Source organism: Cyanidioschyzon merolae, chromosome 20, assembly GCF_000091205.1.
Source record: "Cyanidioschyzon merolae strain 10D DNA, chromosome 20, complete genome".
Taxonomy (NCBI): domain Eukaryota; phylum Rhodophyta; class Bangiophyceae; order Cyanidiales; family Cyanidiaceae; genus Cyanidioschyzon; species Cyanidioschyzon merolae.
The window spans coordinates 1,169,563-1,184,918 of NC_010146.1; the positions used below are offsets into that span (position 1 = coordinate 1,169,563).

Below are 15,356 nucleotides of genomic sequence, written 5' to 3' on the forward strand. Positions count from 1 at the left end.
ATAGAGCGTGACCTCATTATGGACCCGTTTTCACAAGGGATTACGAAGAACCTTTTCCAATACGGTGACATTCGGCGCGGCCACAGCACGACGTGCTTTAACGTGCGACAAGGCATCCTCCAGCGTCATGCCGCGGCGCCACACGAGGTAGGCGACAACTACAGCGGGCGCTCGACCCATTCCTGCGGTACAGTGCACGTAGACGACGCGCTTCGCCTTGAGCGCCGCATCAAGAGCGCGTACGGCATCCGGAAGCAACTGCATGAGCGCCTCCGCATTAAAATCCGGAATCGGACAACGGATGACTTGCATCTCTAGTGCTGTATATGTCTCCATCAGCGTCGACCAGGGAATACTGCGGTGTGCAAAGTCCTCATCGGTCTGTAAATTCAAAACAGCCGTAATCCCCGCCTCATGCATCATTTCGACATGCTCTGGAGTTTGTGGGTAGGGCCCTATGTAAATGTCCGGACATATTTCATCAAATTCTAACGAAGCGACAAAATTTGCATCGAAACATTCGAGGCGCCCGTTCACCGCTCGTTCTAGTGTTGCATAGCGATTCGGTTCTCGTTCCCAGATCGTTTGCTGGCGGTTATCGTCGACTAGCACATAGCGATAGGCGAATTTGCCCACCGTGGATGGCACTGAAACCGTCAAGGACCAACGTCGGCCCTTGCCTCCTGTTTCCAAACGCTCCTCAGTAGTTGAGAGGGCCATGGGTACTGGACCCGGTTCTACCCACCGACCGATTTCCGGAAGATCGCCAGTGACACAGAGATGCTGCTTCTCTTTGGTAGGATAGTATATTGAGAACAGCACACGCGTACGCTCCCATTCCACTTCAATCAGGCAGCCGTCCTTCGAGTTTCTCTGGATCACGGCTCTTCGGTTGGGTCCGGTTTCCCAGAGCGCACGCTGCGGATCTCCGCCTATAAGACGCACGAATTTGAACTCGAAGCTTGTTTCGGGTACAAGGTCTACCTCGCCTTCCCAGCAGTCACGGAACGGTGTATCCACTTGGCATTGATGACGGAGCCGGAGCGCTTTCGCGGGCTCCCAGTTGCCCAATTTGTCGTGACTACCAGCGGCGACGACAGCATCGCCAAACTCCGTGTGGCAGTAGACGCGGAATAAAGTCGGAATCGTCGGGGTTACGCTTCGATCATTCTTTGAGATCGTGTCCGCAATGTCTGAAGGAGGCCCAGGTACAGAGATATCCTCGGAAGCACCCCGTGCGGCTGGTGTTGACTGCGCACCAGACGAATCAGCAGCTGGCTTTGACGGAGGCTCAGGTACAGAGACACCCTCGGATGCAAACCGTGCGGCTGGTGTTGACTGCGCACCAGACGAATCGGCAGCTGGCTTTGATGGAGGCCCAGCTACAGAGACTCCCTCGGAAGCACGCCGTGCGGCTGGTGTTGACTGCGCACCAGACGAATCAGCAGCTGGCTTTGACGGAGGCTCAGCTACAGAGACTCCCTCGGAAGCACGCCGTGCGGCTGGTGTTGACTGCGCACCAGACGAATCAGCAGCTGGCGCTCTTGCCATCGACGGCACCCGATGCCGGCTTTCCGAGCCTGCCTGGTCGTTTGTGTTCCGGCGATCCGATGTTCGTATACGCGCCATATCAGATCAAAAGTGCAAAAAATCAAAAGCGTTGCGCACAAACCTATATCGGATAGCGATGGTACCGCATGCGCTTGGAAAGATCCGGTGCGCTTGGAGGCATGTAGTGGGCGGCGTGCGGCTGCAATGAGCGCATCATCATGCAGCGTCGCAGATGCGACGCAGCCTGAACGCCGTGGAGGCCATGCGTTGCGCGCGCTGTCTCATGGTAGAGGATGGATAAATCGGACCAGTATCCCGCGGGTGCACAAATGCTACCAATCCATTGGGAACAGATTTCCGTTCCTCGACACCCGCTTCCTCGTGCTGGAATAGCTAGAGCAGCCATTGCCAGCGGAACAGAGGCTGGATCGAAGTTTCCATGACGTTCAGTATGCTGGCTCTATCACAGGCGTCTATTATTGTGTTGCTGGGATGCGCTCGCGCTGTTGCCCTGCGAGACAGGGCGGCTCCGCGATACCCATATGGGCATCGGCTCCGGGTCTGAGCGCGTTCTGCATGTTTATGGTGCTTTGCCCGTGCAGGTGGTGGTAAAGTGTCCAAGCACTCGGCAATATGGAGCGGGCGGAACTCGCAGTCGATATACCGTGGAGTGCAGTATTTCCAGAGCTTTATCGATGCTTAAAGTCAAGGCTCTGCCTCCACAAAACCACGATACCCATAAAGGATGAACGAGACGCATCGTGACCTCCGGTTCATGTCACTTTGTAGAATCTAGGCCCGACTCAGCAACCCAACGAGTGTCATTCGCAAACAGAAACGTTTCGCGAGATACCCCAGCGTGTGTCCGCTCAGGGGGGTACGCGACGCATCGCGCCTACGGCAGGCAACGCGCGAGCTGCTCCGTAATGCGAGCGAGCACTGGATCCCTTCTCGCCAAGCGTTCTCCAGTCTATTGGTGCTCAGTGGATGCACCATATAGATCAAAAATCGAACAAGCAGATGACCCACTGGAGCGCGTCGACGACGTATTCGTTCTCAACATGCGTCGATCTGCCTGTTGTCATGAGTTGGATGCATCTCTGGGGTACAATGCACAGCGAAGGATTGTGTCCTTTTGTCAAGACTACAAAATCTGCGACTGCTGCGGCAGCGGCGGTGGCGCATGCGCCGAATAAAAAACCCCTTGTACAGTGCGGCAACTGGCCCGGTACGCTTTCATGTTCGTCGGAGGGCATGACGAGCACACGCCGTCCTCTGGGCACTGCAAACAAGACATTCTTGATTGCGAGGTACTGCAATGCTCTGTATCGATATCGCTGATAGAGATCGTCTGCGTTGCATTTTGGGAAACGACCGGAATCAAGCGTGACGTTCTGATCTAGCTGTCATTCGCGATGGCCTGGTTAGGTCGTAGCTGAAGCAGCACTGGCTTCTGCGCTCACGGTTTCGCTTCAAGTCCAACTGGGTACGGTCCCAGGCATTCGCGAGGGAGCGATTTTCGCTATTCTGTGGATTCCACTAGAACTGGGACCCGCTCTCGTGGCGGGCGTCACTGTAGATGACATCGATGACGCAGATCGAGAGCATGACGCTCTTCGACACCGCTCTCAAAAGCAACGCTCCGTTTCCCCGAACCGATCTCGAAGCTACGACCTAGATTCCGATGCGTTTCGGAAGAGCGACGCCGTACCGTTCTGTGTAGCGCATGCGCTCGTCTCTGCAGTGAACTGTACCAGATCAGACGGTTGTCAAGTGTTCACGCTCTTGCGACGTAAGGATCGCAACAGAACCACTCATGAATCATGACCTGTCCAAGTAGGTTTACCGCTGTTGTACGGCATAGCCGCAGCGATTCATCAGAAGCGACGAATTCGACGACAAGAACCAATGCACGTGTGGATCGTACCGCTCGGTTTTCGACGGCCCCTCGAGCTCCAATATGCAACGACCCGAACTGCCACAGCGATTGCACCGCAATGTCCCCGCCAGACACCGTCGCCAAACGCGCTTTTCTGCTTTCTGAATGCGCTGCGCTGAACCGAGAAGCAATCCAAACCCCGGTCTCTGGGACAGGAGCCTTGCCCGTTCGCCGCACTGGAACGATGCAGTACCGCGCATGCACCAGATATCTCCCTATGAAAGTTAGCGAGTCCGTTCCGAAATGCGCAGGCCCGCGTACGCTTCCATTCGACGGCTAAAACCCGCAGTTCATCAAGTTCGGGAACGCAAGCATGCAGACACCATTTACGTGGATAGAGAGGTGAGCGAGTCGAACCAACGGGCGACGCCGAACGCTGCTGCGGCAGCGCAGCCACCGACAGCTGCTGTTTCTATCGCCGACTTCCAACGACTCTGCCCCGTAAACCCAGCCTTCACCCAGCCAAAAAGGAGCAGCGCTAAAAACGTGAAAAGAATACTCCACATGAGAGCTTCCCGCGCATCGCTAATGAGCAGGTACGGAATCAGCGGAACAAGGCCCCCGAGCACATATGAGCCGCCTACTGTCAGTGCGCTGCGCCATGGGCGGTTGCGGTCGGGCTCGGAGAGCCCAAGCTCGAACTTCATCATAAAGTCTACCCAATCACGCGGATGCTCCCGGAAGTGAGCGAGGACGGACTCGATAGCGCTTTCCGGAACACCAAAGGGGCGGAAAATTTCATAGATTTCTGCCTCTTCGGCCAAAGGTGTATGCTGAACCTCGCGCTCTTCACGTTCCCGTTCCGATTCAAAGGTTTGCACCTCGGAACGGCCGGCGAGCCAACCACCAAGACCCATGGAAATACCGCCCGCCACCAGTTCCGATAAAACTGCCAGAACGATGTAGCTTGACTTGGTGAACGCACCAGAGAGACCCGCTGCTAGCGCGAACGGTACCGTAAGCCCGTCTGCCGCCCCCAAAATCGCATCTTGCACAGCGCCTGACGAGTCACTGTGCTTCTCTTGATGACGTGCATGGTGAGCTTCGAGAATCAGTTGGCGAGCACGTGAACTATGCAGAACAGGGTGCTGATGACGCACGGAGCCTGTAGCAGCCAGCTGCGCTAACTCCGGAGCCCGCAAACCAGTCGTCTCACCAACAGCGCTATATGGGGCCGTGTCTGGGTTCCAGCAAGTACCATTTTCCACGTCACGCTGTGACTGCATGCCTGAACAACGTGCACGCCGCTGAAGAGACAAGTAGCGGCCCTGTAACTAGTACGTTTGCAACGCTGGCTGCCGACGAGAGCGTCGCAACATCGTTCTGCTGTGAATCTTGGGAAGGGTGTGACGGGATGCGCCTTGCGCTTTGCTCGCCTTTCTTGTTGGTACTGAGCAAAAGGGTATTATCTTCTGGATTCAAGGAAGGTCGAGGAAAGATGTGATAAATTCATTACGAACTTGCGAAAAACAGCCTTACTTGTACTTGCTGAACATTCTCCGATCAGCAAGTAGATGAGCGAGCCTTCTCGCTGCCCTCATCCTGAAAGTCATAAAGTAAAACAGAACTTACCAAACCCCTGCCTACGCAAATGCCTTCCCCTCTATGCATTCCACTCCGTATATGTGTTGATAACTAGAACTAAAAAGCTAAAGGATTTCAAGTTTCCGTACCGATGATACGAACGGTCATGAAGAGAACCGGGTGAATTACGAGATATGCACGCTTCTACGAAAGAATGCCACACATTGATCAATACACCATCGAATACGTACAGAAATGCGCAAGTGTATTACAGGAGAGATCGATATCCGTGTCAATCGATACGGTTTTATCATGGGAAAATACTAGTCTTGTATACAAGTGTTCAAAGAGGGGCAAATCGCCGTTCGTGAAGAGGATGCTCACGAATATGACGACAACATCATCCCTAGCTGCAGGCCGATTGCGTGGTGGACTAAAAAACGCTAATCGTTGAAAACCTCAACCTTCGTCGAAGCAGGCTTTGTGGCTTGTACTTTCCGTATGTTTTTGTCCTGCTCGAAAGAAACCTCGCTTTCCATCACTCAGGAGTAATTAAGGAGCACGCATCTGAGAATTGAGTTGAGCTGCACACGCTGCCAGCCTAAACGCACTGCTTCAATCCATTCGAGAGCGTTTTTACCATGACCGAAGGCCACTTCTACGCGCACGTGTCAAGAGACGGATCGCTCGCATCTATGACCCTGTTCTTCGACAAATTGCTCTTTGAGAAGCCGTTCCCTATCTCCATCAGCCACGAACGGCTGCGTTGATCCTTTGCTCACACAGGGAAGCGAGCATTAAGGCGTGTTCCTGTCCGTTTGAGGGCTCGCGATCGAGAAAGCGATGGAAAGTTACTTAGAGAATCGCAAATACACTCAGAGAGAAGGCGAGTGTCGGTGCGAGCGTGCCCCGATGCATTAAAATTCAGCGGGAAAAAACATGGAGTATAACGACCACATCTATGGCTCCTCGTAAAGTAGAGGAGACGGCGAAGAACGGGTAGGGCTTTGTGAGCAGGTACGAAGCATTTGAACAACTTCGCGAAAAGCTCTTTGTCGTCTGCACCAGCACCTCGATGCGCACCAGTTTTTCTACGTTGCAGAGGGAGCACCCCCGCACTGGCGGTACAGGTACGTTCGATGGAGAATATGAGCGGCGCCGAAGCAGAGGAGCTGATCGATGCAATTTGGTTCATGAAGTGAACTATGCTTGCTTTGGCCCGAATATTCTATGGCACATATGAACTACAAGAGGAAAAGGTATGGATGGTAAAGAAAGACGCCAGGAGGAAGAGAGCTGCGGGACAGGAAGTTCTTCATACGGCGAGGATTCGTGTCGTCTTCGTTCGTGACCGACGGTGTGGACGTATCCATCGTCATGAACTGCTGCCGAAGGCCATGCTTAAGGACAACCTCAGAGCTGAAACGCATTTCTGCTCAGAAGAGCAAGTACGCGGAAGAACCACTAGCAGTGGAGAAGCGTAATCTCACGAATTTGCTTCCGAAGCCCGTGTAACTCGGGCCGGAACCAGGAGAGCGAGACTCTACACCTGCACTTCCGTGAGATCCGAGGACGAGTGCGAGCGTTGTGTATCAACAGACGACGCTCTGGAGCCACAATTCGCAGAGCCTCCGAATCCCACATACAGCGGTTACTTCAGCTCACACACCTGCGGTTTCCATCACAGCGGAAGAAACGGGTAAGATAACTGTTCAATGCGCGAGCCAGTGAAGCAGAATGGAGTCGTACAAGTGCTGACCGTATTGCTGTGAATCGATGGAAGATGGGGATACGATGTCTACGAATGGTTACGGTACTTTGAAGTCCGTCACCCTTATTCGCAGTTCTTTTGTGAAGAGTGCCCAGAACACGGAGAGCGCGTTATCGAGCGGCATCATGTGCGCTCTCACGTGCAGCGGACGGAGTATTCGCCAAAGGTATCGCCCAGAGCACGCTCATTACCTTAGCGTAAAGCCCCGAGCGCCTAAGCTGAGAAGAGCATGGAGGAGTACCTTCTTTACTCATCACGCATGTGTGCCGAGAGATGAAGCAAGTGTTCACACACCATGGGGCGGCGCCCAGACTAGGCGTCACTGCGGATGGATGGAAACAAGTGGCCATCGTAAAGGGTCATTGCGGCGGAGGGCGCACCGAGGCTGTATGAAAAGAAGATGCAACTGGCAAGCGAAGCGTAGACTGCAACTTCCGTCCTTGAACGTAGTGCGTCAACAATAGCTCAAGGTATCGAACTCGAGACTTGAACCCTGCCATCATCATTAACATCCTTCGTCTGCCGATGCCGGCGCTGGGGATGCAGCAGCAACCAACATATTCTATCCCGGAGATCACAGGCAGGAAACGGAAGCATTCGCAGAAAGCGCCGGCAAAGGCCTGTGTTGGTGATGATATGGATAGAAAGAACGAATGTTCACTGAGCGCGTCCGAGTCTGCTAGGAAGAGCGTTACATTTCACGCTAACATTGATCTAACGAGCCGTGCCGACGGTGCACAAGGCACACAAGCTGCACGATCAAGCGGTGTACGAGTGCAGCAATGACATTGCCCTGTCTTGCACAGACATCTTGTCACACGCATTCCTTGCATGAAACCTCTGTGAAGCGGCATTTTATTTTAGATCTTTTACGCAGTCAAAGCGTTCTGACGGTGACGCTGCCTCAAAAGCGACCACTTGGCAATTCTGCACATCGTCGACCTCGCGCCAGAGCCAGGCGGTGCTCTAGTCCATTCTAAGCACGCTCTTGTGCGCTAAACATCCTCAGTGACACAAATATGCATCGCTTTCGACAGGTCCGTCGCTGTAGAGGCAAAGCGGTCATACCGCATTCACCTCAACTGGCATCGGAGGGCGCTGACCCAAATCGAGCCATGATGCCAGCGACTCGGAACTCCAACAATGCGGCACATCATCTAGAGTTTGTAAGTTCGTACGCGTGCACAGGTCTGCTGTGCATGATCCGCTTCACTGAGCACATAAGGCTCCACAGGACCGCGCAAGCATAGCGCCGGCCGGGCCAGCTCCTCCTGCGAGACCAACAAGCTCTGCGCTTCAGTATGGCACACCATCATCGACAGCGAGTCGAGTGCTCTCGAGCTGGAGAGCTTCCCTTCCTCTTAACCAAGCTGCCATTCTTGTGCAGGCTATCTTCAGCGGCTTGTTGTCTTCAGCTCACGCGAATCGAGGTCGGATGTGCTGGTTCTTCCGCCTTCGCAGTTGTCGTCAGTCCGGCGCTTCGCGACGATCGCTCGCTACCAGCGATCATCTCAGAGCGCCTCACCATGGTGTACGCGAGGGAACCACCCAGCACGATGAATATGCTGAGCAAGCCGAGAACCGTAATCGGATTTCGGTAGACGAGCAAGGCCAAGAAAGTCTGAGCGGCTGCTTTTGCCGTACACGAGACATTGTGGGTGAGAGGGCTCGTCCATTTGATCTGCGCCGCCGCAGCAAAGCTGATGGCGATGCCCAGCATCCCACCTACACTCATAAGCGTCCAAAATAGAGGCGTTCTGGTCGTAGGGTTTTGAAAAATTTCCGATACCTCCCCGGTGAGCAGGATAAGCGGAACAAACAGCACAGTCGCATTCAGATTATTATACAGTGTCAGTTTCCATGGGTTATTATCGACATGCGCCAAGTTCTTTTTCACAAAAATTGAATTCAACGCAACGAAAAACGACGACGCTAGCCCGAACAGAACACCCATGAGTGACCAGCGCACTTCCTGGTCGTTGCCGAGCACATACCCGAAAATCACCACGGCGAGGCAGACCATAGCTTCCAGGGACGTACGCTGGCCCAGAATCAGAAAGTCAAGCAGCACGTTGAAAACTACCGTCAGTGACCTTGCAACCTGATAAAACGATACCTCGACGTACTTGAGGCATACATTGTTGGTAGCTGTCATTGCGACAAATACTGCAGAGAGTGGAAGCATCTTCCATAAAACAGCACGTTGCACCTCGAAGCGAGGAACGCCACCAATACCCAGTACTCCCAGAACATAGCACCCAACAACAGTGCAGAGACATTGGTACCAGGTCACGAAGAGTGGTGCGTCAACCCTGGTACCTGGTTGACTCAGCACGGCCTTATTCAGGAAGACCATGGCGATGGAGATGATCCAGTACGACGCGACTGCTACCGCGATTCGAGTCGACTTGGTCGCCAAGTTCAACTTGTCATCTCCGTTGAAGATCGTTGCTTTGTCCATGGAGTTAGAAAGCAACGAAAAACTAGCGTTCTAAGAACCCCGCTACGTTTTGTGAAACGAAGTACTGTGTGTAGCGCTGTGAACGCGCTCGCCAGCGTCCACGATGGGTGGACACGCGCGCTAGCAGCGGCCGCCGCGGCGATCGTGCTGCTGGTACAGTTGGCACTGGTAATGAAGCCTGACCTTGAAGGCGGGACTCGAGCGCATCTCAACGTCAATGCCAGCTTGGGTAGCGCATCGTAGGGGCATCGAGAGTAGTGTGCTGTCGAAACTGGGGCATTTGCTCTGTACCAACAGAAAGGTACTGGGAATCAGCGGTTTTCTCGATCGATTTAGCGGATGAAGATGCGTTTCATCGGGAAGGAAAAATGATTCTGCTGGAATAGATGGAATACTTTGTCTGGTGTCCAGAGGAAATGTGTCGCTCGATTCCTCCGCTGAAAGAATGGACGACGAGTGCGTACCAGTGACCGAAGGAAAAGTTCCGGATATCAAGTTGAAGCTGAAGTCTTTCCTCCGAGAGCGCTATCGCAAACGGATAAAGGCCTTCGTCTCGCGTATAAACTCATCCTGGGCTAGCGACTGGAAAAGGAAATCAACGCCCTTGCGAACCTCCGCATGCTAGGGATTCTCTCTGGAGACCCTTGACTCGGGTCACACGATCGTTTGTTTCCCTTGCTGCTATCACCGAAAAGACTTAGGTACAAGAAGGTCAAAGATTGGACGAGCGAAGAGGCCACAAACGCGCTCCCGTTCCCGGATAGGAACTTTTCTTTGCGCTCGCTGAATCGCCTCTACCGAGCGGAGCACCCGAGACCACGCCAGAGCCATTGGCTCGAGTCTCGTGTCGAGCCCAGGTGAACGCGATTGCCTCCGAGGCGGGCGAACGTAAGCACAAACCGGAATGCCGAAACATTGAGTGCCACCGAATGGGTATTTCTTTGGAATGACGCAGATGCCCGCAGAGCTTTCCATTTTGAGGGCGACCATACAAACGCATCACATCAAGATGAATCTCGGGTGTCGTGCCGCCTGTTACATCCAGCTCATGCATGGAAACGCAACCAAGGGCGTCTCGAGAGAGACAGATAGAAACAGAGAGAAACACTTTCTCTGTGCCGCCGTCACTCGACCGTTCGAGGGTGTCGACGTTCTCGGCCCGCCAAGTGATATAGAACGGAAAGCGAAGATGAAACTGGCGGTCGAGATCGCCGAAGACTTGAAGAGACACATTGACTAGGGTTTGTCTCTGACTGAAGCATTGGTGCACGACGCGCTTGGCGCTTCCTCGACCGCACAAACCTCTGGAAGAGGGTATAAACGCTTCGAATACTTGGCGAGAGCAGGATACAGAATGCAGAAGAGGCGAGCGCCACCCCAGGACGTTCTGTCTGCTGCCGACGAAGCGTGGCTTCACAACTTGTTACGTTCGTGTCAGTTACTTGGCCGTCATGGGCACTCTGCGACGCCACGGCGTTCTGAGAATGAAAGAAGTCGAAAGGAAATCGAGGCGGGAAATAAAGAGGAAGGTTTACCAGCAAAGCCTCCATATCGAAGCTGCCGAAGCAATGAACAGCCCAATAGGTTTCCGTTTTCTCTCGGATGGATACGATGTCAGTGTGCAACCGAGAGCATAGTCGAATATTTCGAGTCGAATGGGAAACGACGAAAGCCTCCTGTCTCTGAAACGCAACCAAAAGCTCGTAGGCGTGGAGCCGGGTTTTCCGGACGCAGTCACCACTGCGGACTCGGGCGCCGGTTCAGAAACGCGTCATTTACACCAGCAGAAGAAAGGACTTCGAGGCGAGGATCGCGTACAGCGCGAGGAAAACGCTAAAAACAAGAATCAACAGACAGACATACGGACGGACGGACGACGTGACTGCTTGTCTCCGCATTTGCGAGATAACAGACTCGGAAGCTTCCGAAACTCGTCTGCGGCCGTATTTGAGCATTCTTCCGGAATGACTGCGAGACAGAGCTCGTTCTGGATACCAGCGCCTGAGGTGCCATTCGTTCCACGTTCGACCAGAGGGCAATCCATGGATGTTCAGTCTCTTCTGGTACCGAGTGGCGAAGAGTCGGTCATCGAGCTCGGAGAGCGGGATGAGGGCGCCAAGCGTCCGATATCCCGTCATACGTCCAGTGCATGGGCAGCGATAACAAACAAGTCAACGGGAACGCCTGATGTGCGTATGGCGGACCTCTATGAATGCCGGACGTCGCTGCCGTGTTGGCGGTGCGCAAGTCGCCTCTCGAACACGAACGGAGCGACGACGTGGGTCATCACGAAGAATGAGTCGAGAGAAAGGAAAAGAAAGGAACTCGTACATGTCTCGGATTCACAGAGCACTGCACTGCAAGTGTGTCAGATGCGGGAGCAGCGCGGACTCTCCCAGCAGAGGTACCACATGGAACTGTGGCGACGACAACGCGTGCCACAACATCCTGGGGCTGCTGCAGGTCGGAATGCGAAGCAGTCGACAACCTGCACCGTTTCGCCGCGCGATAAAAAATGAACATCCTGTGACTGAGGCAAAAAGCCGTGGCATCCTCGCAGACCAAAGCGTCTTGATGCGAAGTATGGGTTACGTTACCTTGGATCTCGTATATAACGAGCATTATATTCTGATAAAGTCACGCGCGAGAAACTGACATGAAACGCCAATCCGACGATTTTTGCGTATGCATGTATGGCGCTTCCTGCCGCATTACGCGGCTGTTTGAAGACGGCAAACAGCACAACGCACAACGGACTCCGAAGACTGGTGTTTGATCAAGACCACTTATTCGTAGTTATGCGAGAAACGGTCTTTGACTCGAGAAAATGCGCAAAGACGGTGTAGGAGACGCGAGGCAAGAGCACGCTCTGAAACGGCAGCGGTTGCTTGGTACACGGGCAAGTGAGCGCGAGATCGTCGAAAGTGATGTGCAGTTGGGCAACTCTTGTCTGGGCTTTTACCTCAACCAGATGGACGTCGTCGACGACGGGCGGAACGGTGCACATGCACCATACGTCGTGAGCCTCGCCGAGTTGTTCCAGGATGGGCGTCTGCTCCGGGGCTGCTCTTCAGGGACGTGCCCGGTGAGCCGCAGCGGGCCCTCGAGTGACGGTGCTGCTCCGCGGCGAGTCTCGCGGGAGCCGTTTCCGGGCATCACAGACGCACTGCTCGCAAACTTCGTCGCGGACTATGACGCGAGCTTCTTCTTCGACCAGTGCCCGTCCCTGTACCAAACGACGGGACAGCTCGTATTGATCACCGGGGATGCACCGTCGCGGATAGCAGCGCTTCGAGGCTGGGTTCGGGATCACCTGCATGCCCTGGCTGAACGCACGCGAGTCCTAGGCGTATCGGGGCTGTTCAGCGGACGCGCTCCAAGTGCATGCGAACAGGGTCCAGACTCGTTAAGTGCCCGCGTCGATGGCGCTGGTGGTGGTGGCGGCGGCGTCCATCACAGCAAGTTTATGATTCTACGCTTGCGAGACGATCGGGTTCGCCTCGTGATTCATACAAGTAACGACATCGCATACGACTGGTTTTTCAAATGTCAAGGAATATTTGCCGTGGATTTGCCGCTGCGCGGAGCTGGCAGCGCATCCCCGAACACCGGCTTTTGTGCGGATCTCCAGCAGTATTTGGGTGCGTATATCCGGGCCGGCGAACGGGCCCTGCACGGCGGCGTGACGAGCGCTCGACGTTTCGGGACGATGGTTGCCCCGGGAGATGCGGCGTCTCTCGTAGACGCTGTGTCGCATTTTCGTCGGCTCATGACGTGTTGCGATTACAGCGCTGTGGACGGAGTTCGTCTGGTATCATCGGTGCCCGGTTGGCATCGAATCTCGGGGCAGAGCAGAACGAGTCAAACGAGCCGGACCGCATCTCATGCTGTGTGTGCGTTCGGACATCTACGCTTAGCAAATCTGGTTGCTTCGAGCTTGCGCCATTGTACAGAGGCGGCCCGGCACCCGAATTCGCTCGCTTTCGTGTTGCAAGGCAGCTCGCTTTCGTCCGTGGATGCTCGTTGTCCAAGAGCCGCCTCGGAGACGCTTGCTCGTTACTGGCTTACATCGGAGCTCTTCCGATCGCTCTGTGGTGGTGATGGTGGTGGTGGTGGTGTTGGCGAGGAATCGGTGTTCGCGAAGCTTGCTGAGGGATCAGCTCAAGTGTATTTGGTATGGCCGACCAGAACTCAGGTCCTGACAAGCATCGTCGGCATCGACAGCGGCATGGGTTTGATTGCCCGCGCGCAAGCGTTTCTGGATCCAGAAATCCGTCAGCTACTGACTCGCTGGAATGCTGACTGGTGTGCGCGAACCAGTGTCATGCCGCACATGAAGACGATCAGTTGCTGGGACACTCGGACTGACCAATGTCTCTACTGCTACCTGGGCTCAGCGAATGTAACACCCGCTGCCTGGGGAATTACCCAGAAGCAGGGAAGTCTCCTGCGCTGCATGAACTGGGAGCTTGGTGTGCTGTTCACTAGCGGATATCTGGCGACTCCCAAACTGTACAGAGAACTGCGACACTATGCAGACAGGTCGAATGAGCGAGAGCTCAACGAGCCGCGTTCTATTATCCTGCTCCCCCTGCCGTACACCCCAGGTGCTTGCGCCGGCGCTCGGTACCAGGAGCGTCTGGACCAACCCTGGTCCAGTGATGCCATGATCTGATTCGAAATCGCTTGGTGGTGCTGTTCACGTCGCCAGCTGCGGCTCTGAATGCACCAACGCATATCATGATCTCCAGTGAGACATGTCGCCGCTCGACAAATAGACTCCAGGCGATCAGGCTTCGCAGTGGTCGATTTACGGCACTGCGCTTCTGTAGAGTGATAAGCGGCAAGTACTTCGTTTTCCAAGCACGTTCTACGTTTGCACGCTCAGACGAATGGCCGGAACATCGGTATCATCGGACTGATCATGCATTGCATGCGCGAATGCACCTTGGACGAAACGTTCTACCTCCATGAAGCGACGTGCCGTGCCAGGATCCAGCGTGGCGAGTCGAAATGACAATGTCGGTGCATCAGCAACGATGACGCAACGCAGCAGCGGACGCGTTTCCGGTCCCGCTACCGGCGATAGTAATCTTCCGCTAACGTGCACTCCAGCGCATACCGAAAGATTCCCAGGCTCATATCGCACACACGTGCTCGCTACTCGGATCGCTTCATCATACCTGATGGATGCCTGATGGCTTGGGATTCCATTGCGGTTGGCCATGACTCCGTCCGGAGGTGCGTTCGCATCTGCATGGCAGCGAGTTTTCCATGTCTGGTCGTTGCTGATACGAAAGCGTAATCGCTCTCGATCCAGTCATGACATTTGGAACGAATCCGCTGCTTATGTGCTGAGGAAATCGCGAAGACTAGTGAATGCGCGTGTGATGAGCAATAAACGATACACTGAACGCAGCGATCGGGAACGATGGCGAGGGAGTGACGGCAGCGGAGAATCGATGCAGCCGCGCTAACACAGTAAACAACATGACGAGCATCTCTGAAAGCGTACTACGCTCGCTTTACCAAAATTTACACTCTACCGATACCACGCACCACATCAAAGAGCTGCGTTCCACTCAACAGAACCTCGTCTCTGCCAATAGAGCCGTCGTGTTCCGCTGCGTACTCGTATGAGACGAGTCACAACAGGAACTTGCGCGGTATCCGAATAGGTCATTGGTTTTTTTTCATCGCTAGATGCAATCGTTCCGCCCGAACTGCATCCGGATGCGGATATGTATGCCACCATCCCGCTGCTGTGCGATGCAGGCGATGCGATGCACGCGTCCCTACTCGGAGATCGCTGCCATCCAGCGTCACTGAGGTGTCCGGTTCGTGCGTGCGTGCGTGCGTGCGTGCGTGCCAGGGTACAGGGTCGGGCGCACGCATCAGGCCGGTGAGGTTGGACATAGCGCCCATTCCTGGTACGCCTGCAGCGCTGATGCGCGAGTTTCGTTGACGAATGCCCGCGCGTCCATCGTGCTGTGCGTGTCTTCCGGTGCACCTGAGGCACCACTCAGAGACGCAAGTACCGGGTGCGTCTGAGGTATCTCTTCGTCATGTGCTGGTTGCAGTGGTCGATTTCCAGAGGCTTGCTCCTTGCG

General features: G+C 54.6%; 5 protein-coding genes across 5 annotated transcripts, besides 1 other annotated feature; 2 read left to right on the forward strand and 3 right to left on the reverse strand.

The window, feature by feature from the left end:
* Positions 1-1,148: part of a sequence feature (possible transcribed region) that runs on past the window's edge.
* CYME_CMT465C (similar to dual-specificity phosphatase laforin) lies at positions 31-1,629 on the reverse strand (the record flags this gene model as incomplete). The annotated part of the gene is made up of 1 exon (XM_005539375.1): positions 31-1,629. The coding sequence occupies one exon, from the start codon at positions 1,627-1,629 to the stop codon at positions 31-33; it is 1,599 nt and encodes a 532-aa protein (XP_005539432.1).
* A 2,187-nt stretch (positions 1,630-3,816) lies between these two features.
* Positions 3,817-4,716, reverse strand: CYME_CMT466C (similar to transmembrane calcium/manganese transporter Ccc1p; the record flags this gene model as incomplete). Its single annotated transcript, XM_005539376.1, has 1 exon — positions 3,817-4,716. One exon carries the CDS (start codon positions 4,714-4,716, stop codon positions 3,817-3,819), a length of 900 nt encoding a protein of 299 aa, XP_005539433.1.
* Positions 4,717-8,196: 3,480 nt separating this feature from the next.
* CYME_CMT467C (probable GDP-fucose transporter) lies at positions 8,197-9,246 on the reverse strand (the record flags this gene model as incomplete). Its single annotated transcript, XM_005539377.1, has 1 exon — positions 8,197-9,246. The coding sequence occupies one exon, from the start codon at positions 9,244-9,246 to the stop codon at positions 8,197-8,199; it is 1,050 nt and encodes a 349-aa protein (XP_005539434.1).
* A 946-nt stretch (positions 9,247-10,192) lies between these two features.
* CYME_CMT468C (hypothetical protein) lies at positions 10,193-10,486 on the forward strand (the record flags this gene model as incomplete). The annotated part of the gene is made up of 1 exon (XM_005539378.1): positions 10,193-10,486. One exon carries the CDS (start codon positions 10,193-10,195, stop codon positions 10,484-10,486), a length of 294 nt encoding a protein of 97 aa, XP_005539435.1.
* Positions 10,487-12,073: 1,587 nt separating this feature from the next.
* Positions 12,074-13,921, forward strand: CYME_CMT469C (probable tyrosyl-DNA phosphodiesterase; the record flags this gene model as incomplete). Its single annotated transcript, XM_005539379.1, has 1 exon — positions 12,074-13,921. The coding sequence occupies one exon, from the start codon at positions 12,074-12,076 to the stop codon at positions 13,919-13,921; it is 1,848 nt and encodes a 615-aa protein (XP_005539436.1).
* Between the last annotated feature and the right edge of the window lie 1,435 nt (positions 13,922-15,356).